The sequence below is a fragment of the Cajanus cajan genome, chromosome 5 (genome assembly GCF_000230855.2).
Source record: "Cajanus cajan strain Asha chromosome 5, NIPB_CcT2T_4, whole genome shotgun sequence".
NCBI lineage: Eukaryota > Viridiplantae > Streptophyta > Magnoliopsida > Fabales > Fabaceae > Cajanus > Cajanus cajan.
This window is the reverse complement of record NC_138521.1, coordinates 328,634-354,258: the sequence shown is the minus strand read 5'-3', so window position 1 is coordinate 354,258 and position 25,625 is coordinate 328,634. Positions and strand designations below refer to the sequence as shown.

The following is a 25,625-nucleotide window of genomic DNA, read 5'->3' as shown; positions in this document are numbered from 1 at the left end:
AGGTCGATGAATGAACGGTTGTGTGGTATGACCATAGCACCCGGGGAAGCTCCTCCACCCAAGAAGCGCCTGAATCCTGGACGCGCTTCTTCAAACCCGAGAGTATAACCTTGTTTGCTGATTTTGCTTGACCATTAGATTGCAGATGTTCAACCAAAGTGAATGTCAATCGGATTCCGACCTCCTTACAGAAGTCACGAACTCGACCACTCGCGAACTGCGTCCCATTGTCCGATACGAGTATTTGGGGAACACCATATCGGCATACCACATTCTTCCATAAAAAGGTCCTTACCTTCTCCGCCGAAATGGTTGCTACGGGCTCCGCCTCAATCCACTTGCTGAAGTAGTCCACAGCCACTATCAAGAATTTCAATTGTCTCACCGCGATCGGGAATGGACCGAGAATGTCAATACCCCACTTGTTGAATGGCCACGGAGATAAGATCGAGTGGAGTCGTTCTGCTGGGGAGTGGCTTAACGTTGCATGCCTTTGACATCCATCACATTTCTGAACTCAACTGACACAGTCGTTCCTAAGGGTCGGCCAAAAGTAGCCTGCCCTCGTAACTTTGTACACAAGTGCTCGTCCTCCGATATGGCTTCCACACATGCCGCCATGCACTTCGTCCATCACTCGTTGTGCTTGTGATTTTGTCAAACATCTCAAGAGGGGAGAACTGAAACCTCTTCGATACAACCTTTCATTGATGACCACAAACCTGGCCGATTCTCTTTGTATCAGCGACGCTTCCTTCTTGTCTTCTGGTAACTCCCCCTGAGTCAGGTATGCAATATAGGGTCCCATCCACGAATCTATTTCTTCTTGAATAAAAAGGACACTCTCTTGTGGCTCATTTATACTCGGCTGAGCTAAGGTTTCTTGGATGACTGAGCGAGTGGCTCCAGGCTTCTTCGTGCTGGCTAACTTGGATAGGAGGTTTGCTGTCAAATTTTGCTCTCGTGGTACATGGTTAAGTGTGAACTCTCAGAAATTTTCCGATAAGAGTTTGACCTTTTCCAAGTACTTGGCCAACTGAGGGTCTTTGGCCTGAAAGGTTCCAGCCACTTGCCCAGTGATCAACTGGGATTCGCTTCTGGCTGACAAACTCATCGCACCCATCTTCTTTGCCAAACTCATCCCTGCTAATAACGCCTCGTACTCAGCTTGGTTGTTGCTGACCCTGAACTCAAATTGTAATGACTGTTCGAGTAATATTCCGCCCGGGCCTTCCAAAACAATTCCTGCTCCACTTCCTCCTAGATTTGAAGCACCATCAACCGATATAATCCACTGGGTCTCACCGACCGCATCCTCCTCGACCGGAGGGGTCAACTCCATTAGGAAGTCGGCCAATGTCTGAGCTTTGATTGCTCATCTCGGCTCATACTTGATGGAGAATTCTGATAACTCGACCGACCACTTCATCATTCTACCAGCCAGATCAAGTTTCTGTAGAACTTGACGAATCGGATAGTCCGTTCGGATTATCACCTCGTAGCTCTGAAAATAATGTCTCAGTTTCCTCGCGGTAACCAGTATTACGAGGGCTAGTTTTTCGATTCTCTGATATCTCGTCTCTGCTCCCTGCAAGACTCTACTTATGAAGTAAATGGGGACTTGAGAAGCTTCTTGCTCTTGTACCAAGACTGAATTGACAGCTCGGTCGGATGCCGAGATGTATACCAACAATGGCAAGTTTGAACGCGGTTTTGTCAGGATCGGCGGAGATGCTAATGACTTCTTGAGTTCCGAAAAGGCTTCTTCACACTTGGTCGTCCAAGCGAACCAGTCGTTCTTCCTCAGACATTGAAAAAGAGGCAGCGCTTTATCCGCTGCTCTTGACAGAAATCGGGAGAGAGAAGCCATCATTCCCGTCAATTGCTATACCTCTTTCACCATAGATGGGCTCCTCATGTTGACGATCGTCGAGCACTTGTCCGGGTTTGCTTCAATTCTGCAGTGAGTTAGCAGGAAACCGAGAAACTTTCCCGCCTGGACACCGAAAGAGCACTTCTTAGGGTTCAGTTTGAGCTGGTACTTGCCAATGGTGTCGAATAATTCTTGCAAGTCGCCAAAGTGCCGACTGACGTTTCCCGACTTCACCACCATGTCGTCTACGTAAGCTTCCACATTCCGACCTAGTTGATTCACAAGGATTTTGTCCATCAGTCGCTGATAGGTCGCCCCTGCGTTCTTCAGACCGAACGGCATAACCCTATAGCAAAAATTGGCTTGATCGGCTATGAAGGCGGTCTTGTCCTCGTTTGTGGGATGCATTCGGATTTGATTATACCCCGAGTAGGCATCCATGTTAGTAACTCGTACCCCGACGCCCCATCCACCAAGCAGTCTATGTTCGGCAGCGGATACGAATCTTTTGGGCAGGCCTTATTAAGGTCGGTGAAGTCCGTACACATTCTCCATTTGCCACTACTCTTGCGCACCATGACTACATTTGCCAACTAGGTCGGATACTGGATTTCTCGGACGTGTCCTGCCATCACTAACTTCTGCGTCTCTTCCGCGATAGCCCTTCGTTTTTCCTCGCCAAACTTCCTTCTCTTCTGGATTACTGCCTTCGCGCTAGGGTCTATGGCCAACTTGTGGCATAAGAAATTTGGGTCAATCCCAGGCATGTCGCTGGAGTGCCACGCGAATGCTGACACATTGTCCTTTAGAACCTTCACCAATTTCGCTTTGTCCTCGGGAGTTAAGGAAGTACCTATCTTTACGTTTCTTCCTGCCATTACCTCCACTTCCTTGAGGTCTTCTGCTGGGGCGGGTCGGTGGTCGAACTGACCCATTCTAGGATCCAGTTCGATGGAATGGACCTCCTTCTCTACCTGCTTAGTGTACAATCGCCTTCGCGCCTTTAAACTATCCCCATAGCATCTCTGAGCAACCTCCTGGTCCACCCTGAGAACCCCCACAGCGCCACTTGACAACGGGTACTTTACCTTTAGATGGGGAGTAGACACTATCGCTCCCAGCTTGTTCAGAGTTGGTTTGCCGATCAGTATGTTGTACGATGACTGCGCATCAACCACCAAATACCGAACGACCACCGTCTTCATCTGAGCTCCTTGGCCAAAGGTCGTCTCCAGATCGGCGTATCCCCTTGTGATGACCTGGTCTCCTGCAAAACCCACTAGAGTCCCTGCATAAGGAATTAGTCGGTCGTTAGGTATTTTCATCCCCTCAAAGGTTTCCTAGAATAAAATGTCCGCAGAACTTCCCTGGTCGATTAACACACGCTTCACGTTGTACCCCATGACAATCGCCGATACGACGATAGGGTCGTCCTCATGAGGTTCTACTCCTTCATAATCCAAGTCTGAGAACGAAATCTCAGGCTGAGATGGTCGCCTAATTTCTGATACCGTGAGTATCGACCGAGTGTACCTCTTTCGGGCAGCAGAGGTAACCCCCCCGCCGGCGAAGCCCCCCGCAATGGTATTGAAATCCCCATGGATGGGTTGTTGGTGGGTTTCTGACACCTTTGTTGGCGGGTCTCTGGAAGGAGTTCTCTCTCTACGCCTGTCCCGCCTAGTGTCATCCTGTGTGCGTCGGGGTCGCCTATCCGACGAATTTCCTTCCTGCTTTCTCGCCACAAATTCCTTCAGTCTCCCCTCCTTAATCAAGCGTTCGATCTGTCTTTCGAGGACGAAACAATTTTCTGTGGAATGTCCATGAGTCCTATGAAACTCACACCAATCAGTCTTGAAGGGATCCAACTGGCGTTCTGTCGCTGTTGGGAATTTGAAAAGCGACGCGCTGTTGACGTCGTGAAGTATCTGCCTCCTAGGGACATTGAGTGGAGTGAACTTCTCTTCGTCGTTATTACGCGGGCAGTCGCCCCTTGCCCGAACAGCATGGTCAGCCTGCCGGTAGCCGCCCTCCTTCATGTTATAACGGTCACGTCGCTTATTCCAATCCGATCGCGGTCGGAGATGCTTGTTTCCCTCCTTGTTGCTGCCCCTGCTTCTCGGCTCTCCGCTACTCTTTTGCTGATCTGCCCTTCCTCCGTCTTAATGTGACTCAGGGCGAAAGCTCTCACCTCCGACATCGTCTGGCAATTTGCTCTTTCCAACGCGATGTCGAAAGCTCCAGACCTCAAACCCTTCTGGAATGCAATGACAGCCATCCTCTCATCTAAAGATGCTATCTTCAGAGTGACCTCATTGAATCGCTGCAAAAAGTCCTTCAACGACTCCTCCCGTTGCTGCTTAAGATCGAACAAGTCGGATGTGATCGGCGGCTTCTTCTTGTTGGCGGCAAACTGTGCCATGAAGAGCCGACTGAAAACATCGAAGTCGGTAATTGACCGGTCAGGCAGGCCGCTAAACCAGTCAAGAGCCGCCTTCTTGAGCGTTCCCATGAACAGCTTGCAACGAACCTCCATACTTCCCCCACATATCAGCATTTGAGCCTGGAAATCCGTCAGATGCTGACTGGGGTCCTGCGTCCCATCAAAAGGTTCAACCTGCGGTATCCGATGATCCCTAGGGATGGCCTCGGCCTCTATGGCTTCCGAGAAAGGTCAAAAATCCCTAGGGACATCCAACATGATATCCTCCTCCACCGTCCTGGTACTGGCTTCTATTCGGGCCTGCATCTCACCCGCTCGCCTCCTAATCTCCTCGTTCTCACGTTGAATGACCTCCTCTCTCTCCCTGGATCGCGCATTTTCCTCTCGTAGGCCATTGATCATGGCCATCATCTCCTCCATGGTTGGTGGTTGCGAGTTGTTGTTGTTGCCGCCTCTCGCCATGGTAGAATGTCGGTTCTTCGGTGTGACTTGGGGCGTAGGAAAAGTTTCACCGTAGCCCCACGGTGGGCGCCAAAATGTTCCGGCCAAGGGGTGGACTAGGATTTCTTCCTAGGTCAAGCCTCAAAGCCAGAGCATTCAAAAGTGTAATCTGCCTTCTTCGCTCTAGGGTTTTGGGTTTTATGGTAGGTCATCCGTGGGCTTCTTGGGCCCCGAGAACGAAGGGATTTTCCTAACCGTTATTATCGTGAGGGCGCAAGATTTGCGGGAACGAGCATAATTGGATACCGACCGACTAGGTCCCCGCTGGGGGTTCAGTCGGGTAAATGCCGAGTGGTCCCCTTATAGGCGAATGGAATTGAGCTGGCAGGTCGAGTGTAGGTCGGTACTGGGTGTTCAGTCGGGTTAATGCCGAATACAAAAATCGTGCTCGCCCGATTACCGAATGAGGTCAGGTCGGATTACGACCTGGACGGTACAATATGTTATGAGAAAAATAGTTATACGTAATAGTGGAGTAAATTAATCTCTGTGGGAACTATTGAAATTGAGGTAGTGTAAGATCGTGAGGTAGAGAATGCAATGTGCAATATAGGGTGATAATTAATGGCTCAAACAGTGCATTCAAATTTGGAATTGAAAGTCTTTGTTAACGATAATGAATTCCTTAAGTTGGAGGAAAAAGGAAAAGTTTCTTAGACCAAAGAAACTATTCCTTCTCTTGATGGAACTAGGTGAGGAGATTGTTGTTTCCTTCACTTGCTCCATGCTAAGGACCGAAATGCCTTGAGGTTTACTCCTTAAAAACTCTGAAAATCTCCTTTGAAGAAGCTTCAATGGAGGTGAAGTCTATGAAGGAGGTTCGGCCACTCCTTAAGCTTGTGAAGGAAGCTTTAGGAACCAAGCCAAAAGTAGAAGAACTTTGAGAGAATCCTTAGAGTGAGGGTTCTCTTCGATTTTTGTGACTCTTGAATGGAGAGAAATTCAGATTTTATTTCTCAAATTTATCAAAAGTGATTACAAGAGTGTAGGAAACAATTATATAGGATAAGGTAGCTTGTAGGAGAAGCTAACCTTAACCATGGTTCACTAGGAACCATGGTAAGGTGAACTTGACTCTCTACGGTTTAGCTAGCTTGCAAGGGAAGCTAACCTTGACCATGGTTCACTTAAGAACCACGGTAAGGTGAGCTAACCTTGCTTGACTTTAGAAACTTGCAAGACAAGCTTCCAAACTCAAGGAGAAGCACTTAGAGAATTCGGCCAAGGAGAAAGGAAGAGCTAGGCGGCCCATGGTTCAAAATGCTCCTTGATTTAATTTGAAAATATTTGATTTGGTTTAGTTAGGTTCATCATATGATGATGAGACCTAGCTAAATCAAATCTATGAAAAATTAGGAGCAAAATGAGTCCAATATGCAAAATTTTACCTAGGCCCAACTTAGGCCCAATTTCTAAGCACACCCTCAAGCATTGCTAAATGGCACCCCATTTTTCCTACTGAAAAAATACAAAAAGAAAGTATCAACTAGGGAGGTTAAATGGAGTTAAACTCTCCAAGTAACCTACCTCAAAATTAATATACAAATACTAAGAAAAGCAAATAAAGTGCCTCACAAATACAAAGGCAAAAATAACCTATACAAAAGACTATATACAAACATATGAAAAGGTCTTGAAGATCATCCCATTCCTCTTGGTTCTTTTAGGATATCACCTCTTGATTTCCTTGGCCTTGGCCATAATCTATCATCCCCTCCCTCTTGAAAAGGATTTGACCTCAAATCTCGAGGGTCTTCATGATTATTGGCCACACCTACAAGTATATAATAAAATTCATAATAGGTGATATTTTCAACAAATAAAGGTGAAAGGTATATCCTAGTAGGAATCCTTTCACGGAACCTAAAGAAATCTATGATATTAGACCTACTAATATAATGAATAGGATCCTCTCCTAAACATAGACTAAGTATATATCGAAATCTTAAAAATGTGCTAAAACTAAAACTATAGCACACTAAAGACTTAATCCTAAAAACTAAAACATCTTGCCTAAAGTACCCTATGTGGTATCCTAGGCATTTCCTAGAAAATAAGGAAAATACTACTAAGAAATTTCCTAAACAATTTTGGATTATATTATTTGTTGGATAGTTATGAAAAGAATTTGTCACAAGGAACCTTGAAGGTTCATATGTTAAATCCAACAAATAATATATTCCATAAATTGGGTGCATTATTGACACAACTAAAGTAGGACAAGTCCTACACAAAGGAAGGCTATCCACCTTGGGCACCACCAAGGAAGTAGCATGAGAAGTAGAACTAAATGAAGTCCACTTCTCCTTCACAAAATCTTGAAGTTGAGATTCTTTTTCTTTAAAAATAATGGATTTGTGAATCTCTTCTTCAAGATTAGTGGCAGCGTGAGGGTAAGAATTAAGGTCTTTATGAATAAAGAGAATAGTTTTCATAGGTCCTTTAGTGATAAAGCAATTCTCTTTAGACATAATCCTTTTAGAGGATATTTCTTCCTCCTTACTCTTCCCTACCTTTTCTCTTTTCTTTTTTTTTTATTTTTCATTTGTGCTTGATCCTCAGCCACTTGTTGAGGTGAGAGAGGATAAAGTACAAATTTCTTTTCCTTGTGAGTGAAGGAAATTTCATTAGTAAGACCATCATGTATAGTTTTCTTTTCAAATTGCCATGGTCTTCCTAACAAAATATGACAAGCTTCCATTGGTATTATATCACATAAAACTTGGTCTTCATACTTCCCAATGGAAAACTTGACCTTCACTTGTTGGTCAACTACTATGTCACCATCCTTATTAAGCCATTGCAAATGATAAGGTTGAGGATGTGGCATAGTAATTAGACTCAACTTTTTAACCAACCTAGTGCTACAACAGTTGCACCATGAACCACTATCAACAATGAGAGAACAAGCATTATTTAAAACATTACATCTTGTATGAAAGATTGTTAAGTCTCAATTTTACCTCTTTTTGGATGAGACTTATTGAACAAATTCCACTCATCCTTTGAACCATTGCAATATAATTGTTCTCTTTTTGGTTCATTTTGTATGCAGATATAACTAACCCAAATTCATCTAACAATACCTTAATCCACCTCATTTTTTTGTACAGGTATTGAGCTAGAGATTTGAGGATTGAAGATCTTTTGGATTGGAAACATAAGGAGCCAAGGAGCAGAGCAGAGTGTCTGCGCCGGGCGTAAGATGACGCTACGCCGGGCTTGAGAAGAACAGAGCAGTGGACTTTTGGAAGTTGTACATGCGCCGGGCGCGAGACTCCACCACGCCGGGCGTGATCGAGGCAAAGAGTACCTCAATACTCTCTGGAACGAATTGCGCCGGGCTTAATAGAGAATTGCGCCGGGCTCGCTCTAAGGCAGAGAATGCTTGAAAGTCTCTGGAAGACACCGCGCCGGGCGTAAAAAGTAATTGCACCGGGCTTATAACGAGGCAGAAAGTGTTCAGAAGACTATGCGCCGGGCGCTACAACTTATGCGCCGGGCGCAGAACCCTAATCTGACCTCCCAGGCTCGTATTTGAAGCCATTTTTGAGGGTTTCTCCCTCATTCACACATTGGGCGCGTTTTGGGAGCTGTGGAAGGGATTCCCGGAGCTTGGAGCCGTTCGTGTGTGGGTCTTTCCTTCGGTTCTTCATTTCTCCCTTCATCTCTATTTTGTATTTACCCTCTTTGTTGAGTGGTTTCACCCATTTTTTGTGGGGTTAGATGTAACCAACGAATTCTATTGTAATCCTTACGGTTTTTATGATATATATACATGTTGTTTCATTCATTGTTGTTTATGTTTCTATTCTTAATGCTTGCTTTGGAGTTAATCTCATTGCATGATATAGGTTCCATTGGGTATTGGAAAATAACCCTTGAAACTAGCTCTGAAACAAATGCCTAGTGGGAAATGTATCTAGGAATGGAGCTTAGCCCATTAGTAGTCTTAAACCCTAGCCCGTAATGCGGATGTAGATATTGGGTACTCAAGGGATTGATATTCAATATTCACATCTAGGCTCTTGCTCTAAGGGATTAGGTTTGAGTAAACTATTGGGTTGACTAAGCAATGAATTTAACAAGAGATTAAGGATTCATTAGTTTGACGTTTGGTGAAATCTGACCCCACAATCTCACAAAACCATAAAATCATTTCTACCCTTTCCACTCACAAACCAATATTTATTTACAGCTTTCATTCCAATAGTCTTAACCTTGAATTCACATGACAAATTATGAAATTGGAATTATTTTTTAGTCACGAATAGTCAATAAATGCTTATTTTACCTTCTAATCCCTGTGGATACGATATTTTTACTACTTGAACGGCCGGTATACTTGCCGTGTTTGAGACCGTTGATAGAATTTAACTAAATTTCAATTATAACAAAAGTACTTCAACGGAAATCTCAACAAAGATGTTCTCTCTTTGTGATAGGGTACCACTAGGTTGATTATGAAGGATTCTCCTAAGCATTAGGAGCTCTCCTTCATAAGGATAAACTGGCTCCACTTTGGTCCTTTGAAGATTTGTTTCAACCTCACTCTCACTAGAAGAGGAGGTAGTAGTCTCTTCTTGACTACTATAAGTGTCATGCCCCCTTAAGATCATGACTTTCTTTGTAGGGCATTGAGAAGCAATGCGGCCTCTCCCTAGACACTTGAAACATTTAATATCACTAGTCTTTGTGCTAGTGTGTGGAGTGTGGGTACCTTTACCCTTCTCTTTGTTCTTATCCTTATTCTTAGCTAATTGCTTGGAGGGTTCTATAATATTTTTCTTTTCAAAAGATTTTTCCTCCTCCATGTAGTCTTTCTTAAGAGATCTAGAGTGGAAGCCTTCTCTTTTAAAAGAAGATTTTCTCAACATTTGTTGTTCTACCCTTACACAAAGTTGGACTAAATCATTTAAGTCCCTGTAGGGTAGTAGCTCCACTTGGTCTCTAATCTCTAAATCAAGACCACTTAGGAATCTAGCTACAGTGGTGGCTTCCTCTTCCCTAATACAAGCCCTCATCATTAAAAGCTCCATTTGTTGCATGTACTGTTCTACAGACATGTCTCTTTGTTGGAGCCTTTGGAACTTATTCATAAGCTCCCTCCCATAATAGGTGGGAATGTGCCTCCTTCTCATTGCACTTTTGAGATCATTCCAATATTGAATTAGAGGATCATTGTGGAGGCGTCTCTCTCTTTCTAAGGCTGTCCACCAATACATGGCATGCCCTTGGAAGCTAAGGGTAGCCAGAGGGACTTTTCTCTCTTCACTTACCCTGTGGCAAGCAAAGAGTTGCTCAACCTTCATTTCCCAATCTAAGTATACTTCCACATCATCTTTGCCAAAGAATTGTGGAAGGTCAACTTTGACTTCCCTAGGTCTTATGGACCTTCTAGGAGTATGTTGGTAGTGATCCCCTTGATTCATGCTTTCATTAGGGGATGTGTATTGGGAATGTGAGCTCCTACTCTTTTTTCTATGTTTCTTCATATCTTCTTTCAGTTTTTCTTCCTCTTGCCTTAAAATTCTCAATTCTTCCTCAAGATAAGCAAGTTGTCCTTCTCTTTCAATTCTTTCCTTCTCTCTTTGAATGGACTCTTGCTTTTTCCATAGTTTAAGTGATTTAAGCTCTTTAGTGATGTAAGAAAGACTTTTTGGAGAGCCATCACTTTCACTATTGGAGGAATTTTGAGACATTTTAATTCAAGAGGTTTTTTTTCACACAAAAATATTTTTATGAAAATAAGATTTTGAAGTGCTTTAGACTTGGCACTTGGAGGTCTAAGAGTACAAATTGAACTTTGGAGGGAGGTGAGCTACTAAAGAGCCACTTAAAAACCAAGCCTCTTCAAGTAAAAATCTCTAAACTCCCTTGTACGTTTGCCTTGCACAAAACAATTTTCACAAAGATCTTTTTTCAAAGAAAAATAACAAACAAGTGCCTATGTGTACAATTTATATTTTGCTTGAAATCATAAAGAGCAAGAAAACATAAATTAGGCGTAGAAAGCAATTTAAACCTAGGTGAGAGCTTGAAAGGTACCAAAGACCTTCAAGGACCACTCTCACAAGTACTACACGTGATTAGCTATAAAAGTTCTTAAGGAGAGATGGAGATACACCAAAGGCACTCCAAGACACTCCTTAATAAAGGTCTTGTACAAAAAGTTAGAAAACAAAAATTACAAATTAAATGAAATTCAAATTTGTTTCAAATGAAATGTAAATTCACACTCCAAATGAAATGTAAATTTACTTTCAAATGAAATTAGTGGCTGCACCTAATTTTAAGAAAACAAATCAGCCACTAATTAGCAACAAAGTTTAGTAACGGATTTTGTGAGGAAAAACAAGTTTTAGTAACCAAAAATTCCGTTACTAAAATTAGTCACTAATTTTCACAAAAATTTTCACAATTAGCTTTGTTCTTTCTTGCTCCAATTCAGCCACCAAACTGCAGCCTCTCAAGTGTTTCACTCCTCTCTTTAGAAGCAACCTTGATGTTAGTCACTTCTAGGTGTTTTCAAGAGCCTAGCCACCAAGAGAGAACAAACTCCCTAAGCAACCACCAAAGCCTTCAAGTGGATGTCCTTTGCCTTGGCCTCCTACACCTTTCAAGAAGCACTCAACCACCTTCAAGACTGAATATTAGTGCTAAAACTGAAAAAGAACAATTTAGAATAGCTACACCAAATGGTAGAAAAGAATGTGACAAACTAGGAAGAGTTCCACCAAATGACAAGCAAAAATTAAGGCAAATTTGAAAGCTAGCACACACAATGAATAACCTAGGAATGGAACTAGATTTGGATTACAAAAATAAAAGCTAAGATTACAAACCAAAACAAGACACAAAGATGTGGCTGGTCACAAAAATTTATAAGCAAAAACAATGTCAAAACCGAGAGCACTCTTAAGCAAATTTTTCACTCCTTTTGGCTTTTTCTTTTGCTATTTTCTTTCTTTTTCTTTTGCAAAATATTTTTCACTTATTTTTCTTTTGATATTCAGGAGTTTCAATGCCTTTTTATCACTTATAAGTCTCAGTTTCAATATAGAAAAACTGCAGTAAAATTTTTACACAAAACAAAGGTGTTCACATGCATGTTTCTTTTCTAGTGCTTCACAATTTTGTAGTATTTTTAGGTCAAATTTTTAAGCACTTATTCCTTTGTTTTTCTCATGCATATAAGACACTCACACCTCTGTTTTGGTTCTGTTTTAAGGCTAGAAAAATTACACAAAGTTTCAGCCACAACACAAAACTCAAGGAAACCTATTAGGATTAGTGTTTAACAATTTTTTTTGACAAAACTCTTAATATGACATAATAGAAACCTAACTCTAGGAAATTTACTAGAACTAATAGCAAATTAAGAACTCAAATATGTAAGGTAAAAGAACATATGGTGAGGTTCAGATTTAATAAAAAATTCCACAAAATTTTCGGACTCAATCAACACAACACAAAAACTAGGTCAAAACAAGCTAGTCTAGGAAATTTTGACATGCAAAGGACTACACATTACTTTCTAAGACAAAACAATTGATTCAAAAGCAAAACTAAACTCAATGCATGTTGTCCAATCACGGACACATGTGAATGAATGGAGAAGACTCAAGCAAATTCAAAAACGCACAAGTATAAGAATACCTAAAGCACCAAAACCGAAATTGATTCACAAGAAAAGGAACAAGCAAACATGAATCAATTACTTCATATATGACATATAGGATCCATCAAAAATTGTATTAGAACTAGATCCATACAGCAAACACAATTTTAGACATATACAAGGAAGATACAACACGGATTCAAGTAGAAAAAATTAGAGACAAAAACCTCAAGAGCACTAGGCTCTGATACCAAAAATGATGGAACTAGGTGAGGAGATTGTTGTTTCCTTCACTTGCTCCATGCTAAGGACCGAAATTCCTTGAGGTTTACTCCTTAAAAACTCTGAAAATCTCCTTTGAAGAAGCTTCAATGGAGGTGAAGTCTATGAAGGAGGTTCGGCCACTCCTTAAGCTTGTGAAGGAAGCTTTAGGAACCAAGCCAAAAGTAGAAGAACTTTGAGAGAATCCTTAGAGTGAGGGTTCTCTTCGGTTTTTGTGACTCTTGAATGGAGAGAAATTCAGATTTTATTTCTCAAATTTATCAAAAGTGATTACAAGAGTGTAGGAAACAATTATATAGGATAAGGTAGCTTGTAGGAGAAGCTAACCTTAACCATGGTTCACTAGGAACCATGGTAAGGTGAACTTGACTCTCTACGGTTTAGCTAGCTTGCAAGGGAAGCTAACCTTGACCATGGTTCACTTAAGAACCATGGTAAGGTGAGCTAACCTTGCTTGAGTTTAGAAACTTGCAAGACAAGCTTCCAAACTCAAGGAGAAGCACTTAGAGAATTCGGCCAAGGAGAAAGGAAGAGCTAGGCGGCCCATGGTTCAAAATGCTCCTTGATTTAATTTGAAAATATTTGATTTGGTTTAGTTAGGTTCATCATATGATGATGAGACCTACCTAAATCAAATCTATGAAAAATTAGGAGCAAAATGAGTCCAATATGCAAAATTTTGCCTAGGCCCAACTCAGGCCCAATTTCTAAGCACACCCTCAAGCATTGCTAAATGTCACCCCCTTTTTCCTACTGAAAAAATACAAAAAGAAAGTATCAACTAGGGAGGTTAAATGGAGTTAAACTCTCCAAGTAACCTACCTCAAAATTAATATACAAATACTAAGAAAAGCAAATAAAGTGTCTCACAAATACAAAGGTAAAAATAACCTATACAAAAGACTATATACAAACATATGAAAAGGTCTTGAAGATCATCTCATTCCTCTTGGTTCTTTTAGGATATCACCTCTTGATTTCCTTGGCCTTGGCCATAATCTATCATCTCTTCTCTCCGCTTGTAAATAATTATTGATTAATTAAAGATGGCACAGCCATCATGATTATGATTTATGATCGAGTTGTGAAGAGATCAAGATGAAACAACTTCCAAGAATCATAAAAAAGATTCCAAGCCCTCTGAAGTTGGTATCGAGAAAGTCATCATCAAGGTCAAGCGCAAAGAAGCCATTGTTGGTGGCAGGAGAATCTTCCGACGGCACACGGATCAAGGTTCCCAAAGGATTCCTCGCCATTTATGTGGGCCCCCACCTTCGGAGGTTCGTGATTCCAATAAGCTTCTTGGCCATGCCTGACTTCAGGGTTTTGATGGAAACGGTGGCTGATGAATATGGTTGCGATCACAACGGTGCCATTCAAAACAAAAAAACAACGGATCATTTTCCCTAATAACATCCCATTCACATGTACATATGAATTCATAGCATCAACATTCAATAATCTATTGTTTAGTATAGCTTCCATTTTTTTTTTCTTTTCTTTTTCATGCATGGATTCTTGGTCATCAAATCTTCTATTATGATATGACCAAACCTGCTACGTACTAGTTAATTAACGCAAGTTGGATTAATCAAAATTAATAAAATTGATTCCCCATTTGCCACAGGAAAATAAGGCATCGAAATGGTTAGATCGATCTCAAAAGTTTTGTTTAATATTTTTAGATTTTATAGGATAAAGTTATTATGCTTCAATCTATTTTTTTTTTAAGATAGTATAAAAATATATCATAATCTATATTTTAATAATTATTAATTGATATTAAACTTATCATATCATTCGTTATTAGATCGTTTAGGACATGAAAAAGATGTATTGAAGATCTCATATTATATATCTAATAATAAATTCATAATAATAGGTATATGTGATGAATAATTCTCACCTTACTGGTAGTCGATTTTATAGAATTGATTTCTAAATGGCTTTCTTAATGGTATAAAAAAATTATCCTAATAAGTGTTGGACTTGTTGGGATTCATCCCAAGTCCCACATCGATATAATGAAGGAACATTGGCTAGCTTATAAGGGTGTCCACCATTCCATAGTATGAGGCCTGTTGGGAAGGAACCCAAAAACAAAACCGTGCGGATTTAAGCCCAAAGCGGATAATATCATACTATGGTGGAGTAACAGGTGGACTAGCGAGCCCCACAGGACTTGACCTTCCTTTATCATATCACTATCGACATGTTTTATATAATTATAACAAGAGAAGATTAGTTTTTTACATTATTGACATGCATACTCGATCAAACATCTGTATATATGTTTTCATGGAGGCCTTAATTGATAAATTGCAGCATTGAGAATCGGAATAGTTTCCGGTTGGGAAGACATCAATGTGGAGATCGATGACATACGTTCATATACATATATGTTATCAAAATAATTAAAAGCTAGCTGGGGAAATATATATAACTTCAACTCAAAATCTGAATGTCTGGCTATAAAACTAATTAGCACTTGCACTACTTTGTAATTGATGCATGCATACCCTCTAAGAAACAAAGAAAACTAGTAAAGCAAGGGGTGGTGTAGATCTATGTACACGTTTGAGCATGATGAAGTTCAGAATAACTAATATTATCTTTGTCTCCATTGTTATCTTGGACGGCCTTCAATATTTTCTCGAACACTGAGACTTGGCATGGGAATTTGAGGACACCCTCTTGCTGGAAACCAAACTCCTCTTCGGCTTGTCGAAGCAACATCTGAAACACTTTGTGTTTCAAGTAATGGGTGGGAATAGTGAATCTCTTGAGCTCCTTCCCTACGCAAACAGCTAGGAAGCCTTTTGGAACAACATCGTTGGAGTCGGTGAATGAGAGGGTTCGTTTTAAAAACTTGATGCCTTTAGTGTTGTTGGAAGCAGAAGCAGCTGCCACTTTCTTCCACTTGTTAAGGATTTGTTGAAGCCTAACCATCTCTCTTATCTTGTTACATTTCTTTGAATCCATCTCTCCATCCATCTCAAGAGGATGCTCCACAACTCATTTATAATTAAGCTCAGATCGATGCATACCTTGCCATGTTATTAATATTTATTTCAAATTACCGTTTCACTTGCAGTTCATTCAATCATCCCAAGGTTAATTTACATATTTTTAATCACTTTTCTTGCTTAAATTTAAATATTCCTCACTGTTCACCATGTACATTCCCTTCCTCTCTTTTGTACTAGGCATTTTCATATCCACGGAAGAGTAGTGTGTAATTAAAAAATTAGAGTAACTCTTTTATATGTACATCTTTCTCGATAAAAATATTTTTAAACACTACTTGGTGCAGACATCTTGAGCAGGATAGCAAAAGAGAGAAGAGATGAGTGATTGATATGATCGGCAGTGTGATATGGCAAAATAAAATATAGAAAAAAGTATTAGGTATCATAAGTGGTTCAAAATTTGGAAGTCTCTAAAAATAAAACCTCATCTTTCTCTTTATACTATGATTGTGCAGTTAATGATCAATAGAAACACATATATCTCAAGCACCTATATGACACTTTTTTCCTCTTTATTTTTCTTTTCCTATCAAATAATATTGTAACATGTAATATCTATATTTCTCTCTCAAGATGTCTAATAGCGTATATGTTCATGCATTTGTACCCAATTGTTTAATACTAAAGATAAAAGCGATTTCTGTAAAAATAGTAAATGCTTCTCATATTTCTTTCCATTATATATATATATATATATATATATATATATATATATATATATATATATATATATATATTCTTCAATCACAACATATCAGCTATATTTTTACAATCAAAATTTCCATGAATAACATGCACATCAATCAATAACTGATTAAAAAAATATATCCATCAATTATCAAGTAATAATTTATTCTCAAGGCTTTCTCTTACACAAATAGGATTTTTTTAGAAAAAAATCAAAATAGATAAATCTTAAAAGAAATTGAAAAAGAAATAAGTTACATTTTAATATGAGATATGTAAAAGGAAGTCATATCTAAAAACATGACTTGTGATTTTATATTTTTTCTAAAATTCAATCACAACTCCTATTAATTGAATTTTAAAATCTATGAAGTCACAAGTATGTTTAACAACTCCTTAACATATATATATATATATATATATATATATATATATATATATATATATATATATATATATATATATCGTGTTTTTAGTAATACGCATGAATTACTTTTGTAAGAAATTTTTTAAGATTTACTCATTTAAAAAAAAATTTATCTCATCATGTAAAAAAAAAAACTCTCAATTCATCAATAATTATTGTGCCCGTAAATTTATTAATATTTTCACTTACTGATCTGGCGTAGGATTCTGCTTGTACATAATTGTTTATTTGGCAACTTGAGCATATTATTGCTGCTTGGTTTTATTGGATGTGCTTAGAAGATCGTGGAAGATGGTATTCTGTGATTTCCATGTGAATTGCCTATTTGTTTATCCAACTAACACAAATATAAAAACCTTGAGCCAGCAGGTAGTAAATCTTTAAAACGCTTCCATTTTAAAAAAAATTCTAAGCTAAAAATGCTAAGAATAACAAAGATTCAAATTTATAATATAATAGTAGATATAGTAGTATTATATATCTATTATTTCTATTTATAAGCTATTTAAATTTTAAAATATCGCACGACAACTTGCTAAATTTTTTAGTATCCCAAAATAACATACCTATAAAGATCAATACACATATCTACATGCTTGATTCGTTCAAGACTGAAACATTAAACATATGTTTAATGCAAGTAGTAACATGAGGAAATAAAATGTAAATTACGATCAACTAATTTGTAATTACATAAAAAAAATGTTAACAATATTTTCTCTAATACTCTTTTACTAGTATTTTATTTATCATTAATTAAAATTATAAATTTTAATAAATTCTATGCTAAATCAAAAGAGAAAATCATTAAAAATGCAGAACTTACAAAATTATAAGTTTTATCGATAATAATAAAAAAAATGTTAGAAATTGAGTGAATAGCTCTTTCAAAGAAAAGGAAGATTCAAGATTATGTAATCAGAAGTAATAATTATGAATTCTAATTATTGGGTCAAACCTTCGTAACAGGGTGCATAAGTAGTAAGCTTTGATTGTTTAATGCTTCTGCAGATCTAAGCCCGATACAAATTACGTACGTACTGATACCCATATTTATTTATTCGAAGAACTGTTTGTTATTTTATTATTATCAACTGAGTGAGTTGGCGAAATGGAGTGTCTTTGGCACATGTTTTTGAACAATGTCTATCAATGAGTTATACTTCAACATATAAGAACCTTAAAGTCAGGTTTTTTAGAGTAACTATCAGGCTGAATGGGAGACAATTCTTCTAAGGGAAAACAACAAGGGTTTGTTCCCATTTTACTGTACGCGTGTTCCTCAGCGCTATGACGTACTACCGAGAGATGACCTTTCAGTTGAAGAAAAAATTGGCCTCGATCTTTACTGAAATTGCCTAGGAACTTGCTTATAAGGCATCATATAAATTTGCTTGAATCATCGCAAATTGAACATGATATGATATATGATATGTAAGTATCATTCCATTAGTATTAGCTAAGTGAAAATACTATTGATTTTTACTTTGTTTCTTTATAGGAATAATGGTAATAAGTAGAGAAGATGAGCTAAATATTCACAATTTCTTGGTTGGATGAACACAACAAGCCTAAAACAGAGGACTATTACTAATTGGGGGGTGGTGAGTGTGTTGAGGCTGATTACAAACAATAGGGTATCTCCTAAGCCACATAAAAAGCACAAGGAGAGAAAAAAGGTCACAAAGAAAAAGAGTCCTACCGAAACGGCCACCATAAGAGGAAAAATGACGAATGAGGTCAAGAGGAGAAAACTAGAAGGTTAAAGCAACAAACTCTCCAAGATGCCTCCTAAGGAACCTTGACCATTCCTCCGATCATCTGTGGTCATATCTTTCTCAACATCGAGGTTAATCCGAAGAACATCATTTGACAAGAGATGATGTCCTCTCAAGGTCAAGACTACCTTAATCAACTTGACTCGATGACCAAGTGGAAGATTTTCCACGTGTTGCAAGTTAGGTTGATTGTGTTTGCCCAAAATATGGTGTTGTAGCCAATTGTTAAAGGGTTCAAGGTGCACCAAAAGCTTGAGGAATGAGAAAAAGTTATGGAGGCCTTATTTGTAAATAATGCCTCTATGGAAGAAAATAAAAAATATAAGGGGGAAATGACTAGGCTACGTCAAAAGGTTGACAACCTAAAGTTGAGTTTGTAGATCAGTGAAGAGAATAAGAAGAAAAATGAGGACGAGGCTAACCGGTTACGTGTGGATTATGTGACTTTTAAGGAGTACGTGAAACGAGGATTCACTACAAGAAAAACGTAAATTTTCGATGGAAAATTTTCGACGGATTTGGATCCGTCGGAAATTTTTGACGGAAATATAAATCCGTCATAAATTTCTGAAGGAATTTTTCGTTGGAAATTTTCTGTCAAAAATTTCTGACGGAAAAAAAAATCCGTCAAAAATTTCCGACAGAAAATTTTCGACGGAATATTTCGTCGAAAATGTCCGACGGAAAATTTCCGACCGAATATTCTATCGGAATTTCCGACGGAAATATAAATTCGTCAGAAATTTCTTATTTTTATTTTTAATTTTTAATTTCTTATTTTAATTTATTATTTTTAATTTCTTATATATATTTGTAGTATTAAAAATTTTATATATAACTTTTAAAGAAGTAAATATATATTATAATTATTTATTACAAGTATTTTATATGTACGATTAATATTAAAGATGAAAATAAATTAGGTCACATTATATTTTATTATAATTTATTTAGTTTGAACCCAACTTTCTTTAAAAATATATATCTTAAGTATGATTTATTTATCTATCATAGATATTTTTTAAATGTTTGGGTAGAACTACAATCATAAAGACTTATTTTATAATAATTTAATAATATTAAAAATATAAAAATGATCAAACGTAGTATATTCGGTGCAGACCATATACCATTCTAATGATGTTGGTTGGTTCCTTCATCAATCACACACCATTGATCAACCTGGTCCCATCTAAAATAACATAGGCCCACTTTAAAATAATATATGATATGATAACAAGAGATGTATATATACTTTGTTAATTTGTTAGGTTTAAGAAAATAATAATAGATAGAAAATACAATGCTTTTTTTTATATTATTTAATCATATAAAAATTAATGCTCTATTGAAGGAGTGAAGTAATAAAAGAAAATAAAATATATGAGAAATGGTTTAATAAAAAAAACTGACAATTAAAGTAAAAATTGTAACTAACTATTTAATACATGAGAATTAAGTAAAAAATAAAAGATATTTAATATTTTAAAATTGTACTTTATGTGATTAAAAAATTTATAAAAAATTAAATAATTTAACTAATTATTATATTATCTCTTTCTCTTCTTTTATATATAGTATTATATAATTTAGTATTATAATTAATTGATATAATCAATTATGTTATGTTTATTTGGAACACCTTCATTTATATTAGCAATTATGTCAAATTTATAATAGATTATATAATTTTAGTACACTTCAAACACGTCACATAATGGATATTTGTCAACCATAGTCGATTTTATACTTATTTTTAAGTTTAAAAATGTTTTTAATTCTAGAAAAATGAGCAAGTCTTGATTTTGGTTTAAGTAAAATTTTTTCTTTATTTTTCATCTTCTAAAATTTGGAACTATCTTCTTTAATCTATATTATCATGTGATAATTTTTAACTACTTATTTAGTTATTAAAAAGTTAAATAATCATTCTAAATGTTACTCACAATTGTTAGCAATATCCTATCAATGCATGTTACCTCTAGAACATTTTATAGATCACTAAAAGAAATGCTATTTATCTATCTTAAAATGATTATTAAGGACTAACAACAATGATTTTAAATTTTAGAAAAATAAAAAATCAAATAAAAATATTTTATAAAGACCAAAATAAGAATTAGTTTGTTTTACAAGGATCAAAAACGTTGTTTACAAATTTTAAGAGATTGAAAAATAATTTTTTTTGACAAAGATCAAAATCAAATTTCGTAATTGTGAATTATACCAGTATAACTTTTACTAAGTATTATGTTACTCAATAACTTTATATTAAATGTGAATTTTGTAAATCTAACCGTTAAATTGAACAACAACTGGAAGGTAATCAAAGTGTTCATATTTTAGTGTATTTTGAAATGAATATATTACATCAATTTTGTTTTATAAAAATGAAGTATTAAATCATCTTGGATTAATATAAAGTTTTGTATATATAATCTATAAGAGATATGAACTTTCAATCTAACAGTTGGATTTACTAAATTCACATTTAATACAAAGTTATTGAGCGGTATAATACTTAGTAAAAGTCACATTTAATATATATATATATATATATATATATATATATATGAGGGGGGATATAATTACAGTAGTGTAAATTTTACTAAGTGTTACATTGCTCAATAACTTTATATTAAATGTGAATTTTGTAAATTCAACTGTTAAATTGAAAATCATTGATAATTAAAAAATAAAACAAGGATAAATACATTTTTTGAAATTTTATATGTTTGATTTAAGAAAACTTACAAAATAACTCTTGGTAAAGTAATTCTGCTCAATAACTCATGGTGTGTGTTGAATTTCATCGATCTAATTAATTGTTAAATTAAAAGTTATTAAATTTTACTAATAATTAATATATAAAAAATTAATTAGTTTTGGAATAAATTATTTTCTAATTAACAATATAATTAAAACATTAATTATTTTAAATTATTTAACTAAAATCTTATTGACAATTTATTATATGATCTTAATATTTTTGTATAACTAATATCTGATTTTAAATTTGATATGAGAATATTGTATATAATTAGATAAGATTTTAAGTTAGTATTTTTATTAATAGTTGATAATTAGAAGAAAAAAAATAAGGATAAATACATTTTTTGAATTTTATATGTTTGATTTAAGTTAAATAAATATATTAAATTAATTGATAATTTATTTAAAATGTTAAAATTTAATTTATAAGTATGTAATAAATAAATATTTATAATTTTATAAATTATATTATCATTATAAATTATAAAATTAAATAATTTAAATTATAATTTTAATTAGAAATAAGTATATGTTAATTATAAAAGTGAGTACATATAAATAAATAATAATTAAATTTATTATTATTATTATTATTATTATTATTCGTAATATAAAATTATTATATATTATTATTATAATACAAATATTAGATTGTATATTTGAGGATGACTTAAATGAATTAATTTGTACAAGTTATACTGACAACATACATATACATTTCGGTAGCTTACTCATCAGAACTTCACAGTTAAGCGTGCTTAACCTGGAGTAGTACTGAGATGGGTGATCTTCTGGGAAGTTTCTCAGAAATTACACAAGTAAGGATAAAACACGCTAAACAGTCGTGAAAAAGAACCCTTGGGAGGCCAAATATGAGTATTGTTACATTAATAAATTTATTAAAATTAAAAAAAAATTATAATTTCTGACGGAAAATTTTGTCGGAAATTTTCGACGGAAATTTCTGACGGATTTTTTCGTCGGAAATTTCTGACGAATTTTTGCTCCGACGGAATTTTCCATCAGAAAAATTATTTCCAACGGATTTTTTTTTCCGACGCCACTTTTTCCGACGGATTGAAATCTGTCGGAAGGAAATCAAAAAATCCGTCGAAAATTTACATATTTCCGTCGGAAATTTCCGTCGAAAATTTTCGTCGGAAATCAGCATTTTTCTTGTAGTGATTGTTGATCGTCATTAGGTCAACTTCAACCAAGTCATTCTGCAAGTGAATAATTTTTGCAACTTGTTAGACGACTTTGAGTTTGTCTTAGGACAAGCCTTTTATAGGGAATCTTTATGTCATTTGTCGATATGCCCAAAGAAGCTGTGCTAGATGTCGGTGCCCCCTTCAAACAAAGGTGATGAAGATAAAGATTTGTCGTTGACTAGAGTTTGATATGGAACTTTGTAGTAATTTAGGTAAAATGAAAACCAAGGACATATTGCTGACCGAATGGTGACTTGCAAAAACAAACGTAACCTTGCGAAAGATTATCTAATGTACGACCTTGGTTAAATGAGTACTTAGGAGAAAAGCCTTGTTACAAATTTTTTGAAGGTACATCCTTGGCCAAGTTGGTACTCAAGAGCGAAACCTTGTTATGAATTTTTTTGAAAGGATGTCCTTGACTAAGTGGATACTTGGGAGGGAAATCTTGTTACAATTTGTTTGACAATACGTCATTGGCTTAATAAGTATTTGAGAGGAAAATCTTATTATAAATTTTTTGAAGTTACGCCTTTGGCTGAGTAGGTATTCAGTAATGAAATCTTATTATGATAATAAAATATCAAAATAGTCATAGCAACAAAATAGTGGAAAGATGAGAGTTGTATTATTTTTAGCAAATTGTTTGAAATGCCTTATTAAAAACCTCACCAACCAAAACCCTTTTACTTTCTTTTAGGAAAAAAAAGATCAAATGAGGAAAATAATGCACTGTATATATGAATTAGTTGTAATACACCTTTAGATGGGTAAAATTCCATTTTCATGGAATGATTAATTATACCCGAAAGTTCTTCAAGCATATTGGCTCCGTTGTTTAGGTTTTGCCAAACATGGAAGAGACAATCCTAGTTTTTTGCTAGTTTTCCTTCCTTTGAGTCTTTGGTGCTTCTTCCTTTGCTCTCCACACCAAATCTTCCTCTTATAGAATTCTCGAGGTTTTAACTTGGAGTTGAATCATTTAGTCATCTGTCGTTTGCATGCTTCAATGACTATATGTTCTCATTCACGATTTTCTTCGGTTTGATCTAACTCAGCTCTTAACACATCTTTATTTTGTTCTTATTAAAAGTGAAGTCAATGAAAAGATGGTTCTCCAATCTCGATGGGAAGCATAACATCGATTCTATAAGTCAAACAGAAAGGTGTTTCGTGTGTGGTTAATTAGGGGCTACACTTATAGACATGTAGTATCCTAGGAGTTGTTCAACCCATGCTCCTTTGGCGTTGCTAAGACATTTTTGAAGTTCATTTAGAATGACTTTATTCGTTGACTTGGTCTATCCATTGGATTGAGGGTACTTTATAGATGCAAATCGATGCTTTTTTCCTAAACCTTGCAGGAATTCATTGAATTTTTTATTGACAAATTGGAGACCCTTATCGATAACGATGGCATATAAGTTTTAAACCACGTGATAATATTCTTCTAAAAGAATTTTTCACATTTTGGATCGAGATGGTTGTCAAGGATTCTTCTGCCTCGACCCACTTTGTGAAGAAATCAATCACAATAAGGAGGAATTTACACTATCCCTTGACTAACAGAAATAGACCGAATATGTCAACTCCCCAAATGGTAAATGACCACAAAGATGAGATGGTAAAAAATTCTTTGACTGGTTGTTGACTGAGGTTATCATGTTGCTACTTGCCACACAAACTTGTGCTTACACTACTAGAAAAAGACTATTTAACATCGCTATATTTACATCGATTCCAATAGAACCGATGTAAATAAAAAATACAGTGACAATTTTGTAAATAAATAGAAGATGTAAGCATATTTACATCGGTGGAGAACCGATGTAGAAGTGAACCCATTACAATAACCCATTATAATATTTAAATTAACTTTAAATGGATAGAAAACTTAATAAAATAAAATTGTAAATTTAATTGTAGTTTTTAAAATCTTAAAACTACCTGGAGCATATCTAGATTTCGGTTCTAGTTATAAAAGCCAAACTAAAATCAAATTGAACGATATTTTATACTTATATTAATTTTTTTTTATACCCTTTTGCATAAAATCTCAATATCTTATAGTAAGTCATAACAAATATATAATAATAATAATAATAATAATAATAATAATAATAATATTTATATATATTAAACATTATTTAATTATATTAAATTATGAATCACTAGTACTGTTAAGAACAAATATTATTAATGATGAACTATAACTACTTATATGTTGTAGTTATAAAATGAATTATGAGTATCAATGATATTGATACGGAGAGATTAATTATCTATTAGTGATGTTTAATCTATTTATTCTTATAAAAATATGTAATTAGGGATAATAATAAGTTAGACTTTAAATATGGATTGTAGAAAAGAAGCAATTTGTCATTTTATTTCAAAAAATAATATTATTTATTTTCTCTTTGTGATATTGTATATGTATTTGGTACTTTTGAGACCACTTCTTGCATAATAAGTATTTTTTAGTTTGTAAATTGTTATCATAATAATTTTAATTTGTTAAAATATGAGTCGATTATTTAAAATATACTAAATTAGATATAAGAAATATTTAAAATATTTTTATACAATTATCCTTTTTATTATAGATTAGGGTTACAATCCATGCATGAGTATACATCAATATACATGATTGCACATTAATTGCCTATAATAGAAAATGATTCATTTTTTCCTCTTTGTGACTTGTATATATTTCAAAATTTAAATTTTAATAATATTGAGTAAATTATATTTTATTGCACAAATTAAAAAAATAATTCTCCATGACATATTTAAAAATAATTTTGTTATTTTTTTTTAAAAAATTAAGCTTATTAGCCTCTTTAAAATTATTAATGTAAAATAAATTTTTAAATATGTTAATAGATCATATCAGACTTTAAAAAAATCATAATAAGTTTATTAAAAAAACTTATGATAGATAATAAGTTAGATTTAGAACTTAATTTTATAGAACATATTCAACCTATGTATTTAAAGTTTG

General features: G+C 35.3%; 2 protein-coding genes across 2 annotated transcripts; both read right to left on the bottom strand.

Moving 5' to 3' along the window:
- Positions 1-3,905: 3,905 nt before the first annotated feature.
- LOC109806252 (uncharacterized) lies at positions 3,906-4,406 on the bottom strand. The gene has a single exon (XM_020368625.2). The coding sequence runs from the start codon at positions 4,404-4,406 to the stop codon at positions 3,906-3,908; it is 501 nt and encodes a 166-aa protein (XP_020224214.2).
- A 10,876-nt stretch (positions 4,407-15,282) lies between these two features.
- Positions 15,283-15,711, bottom strand: LOC109808231 (auxin-responsive protein SAUR71). Its single transcript, XM_020371132.3, has one exon. The coding sequence runs from the start codon at positions 15,709-15,711 to the stop codon at positions 15,283-15,285; it is 429 nt and encodes a 142-aa protein (XP_020226721.2).
- Between the last annotated feature and the right edge of the window lie 9,914 nt (positions 15,712-25,625).

Excerpts from the sequence above, each read along its gene's own strand:
- LOC109806252 (XM_020368625.2), bottom strand. The coding sequence starts at position 4,406 with ATGGAGGTTCGTTGCAAGCTGTTCATGGGAACGCTCAAGAAGGCGGCT.
- LOC109808231 (XM_020371132.3), bottom strand. The coding sequence starts at position 15,711 with ATGGATGGAGAGATGGATTCAAAGAAATGTAACAAGATAAGAGAGATG.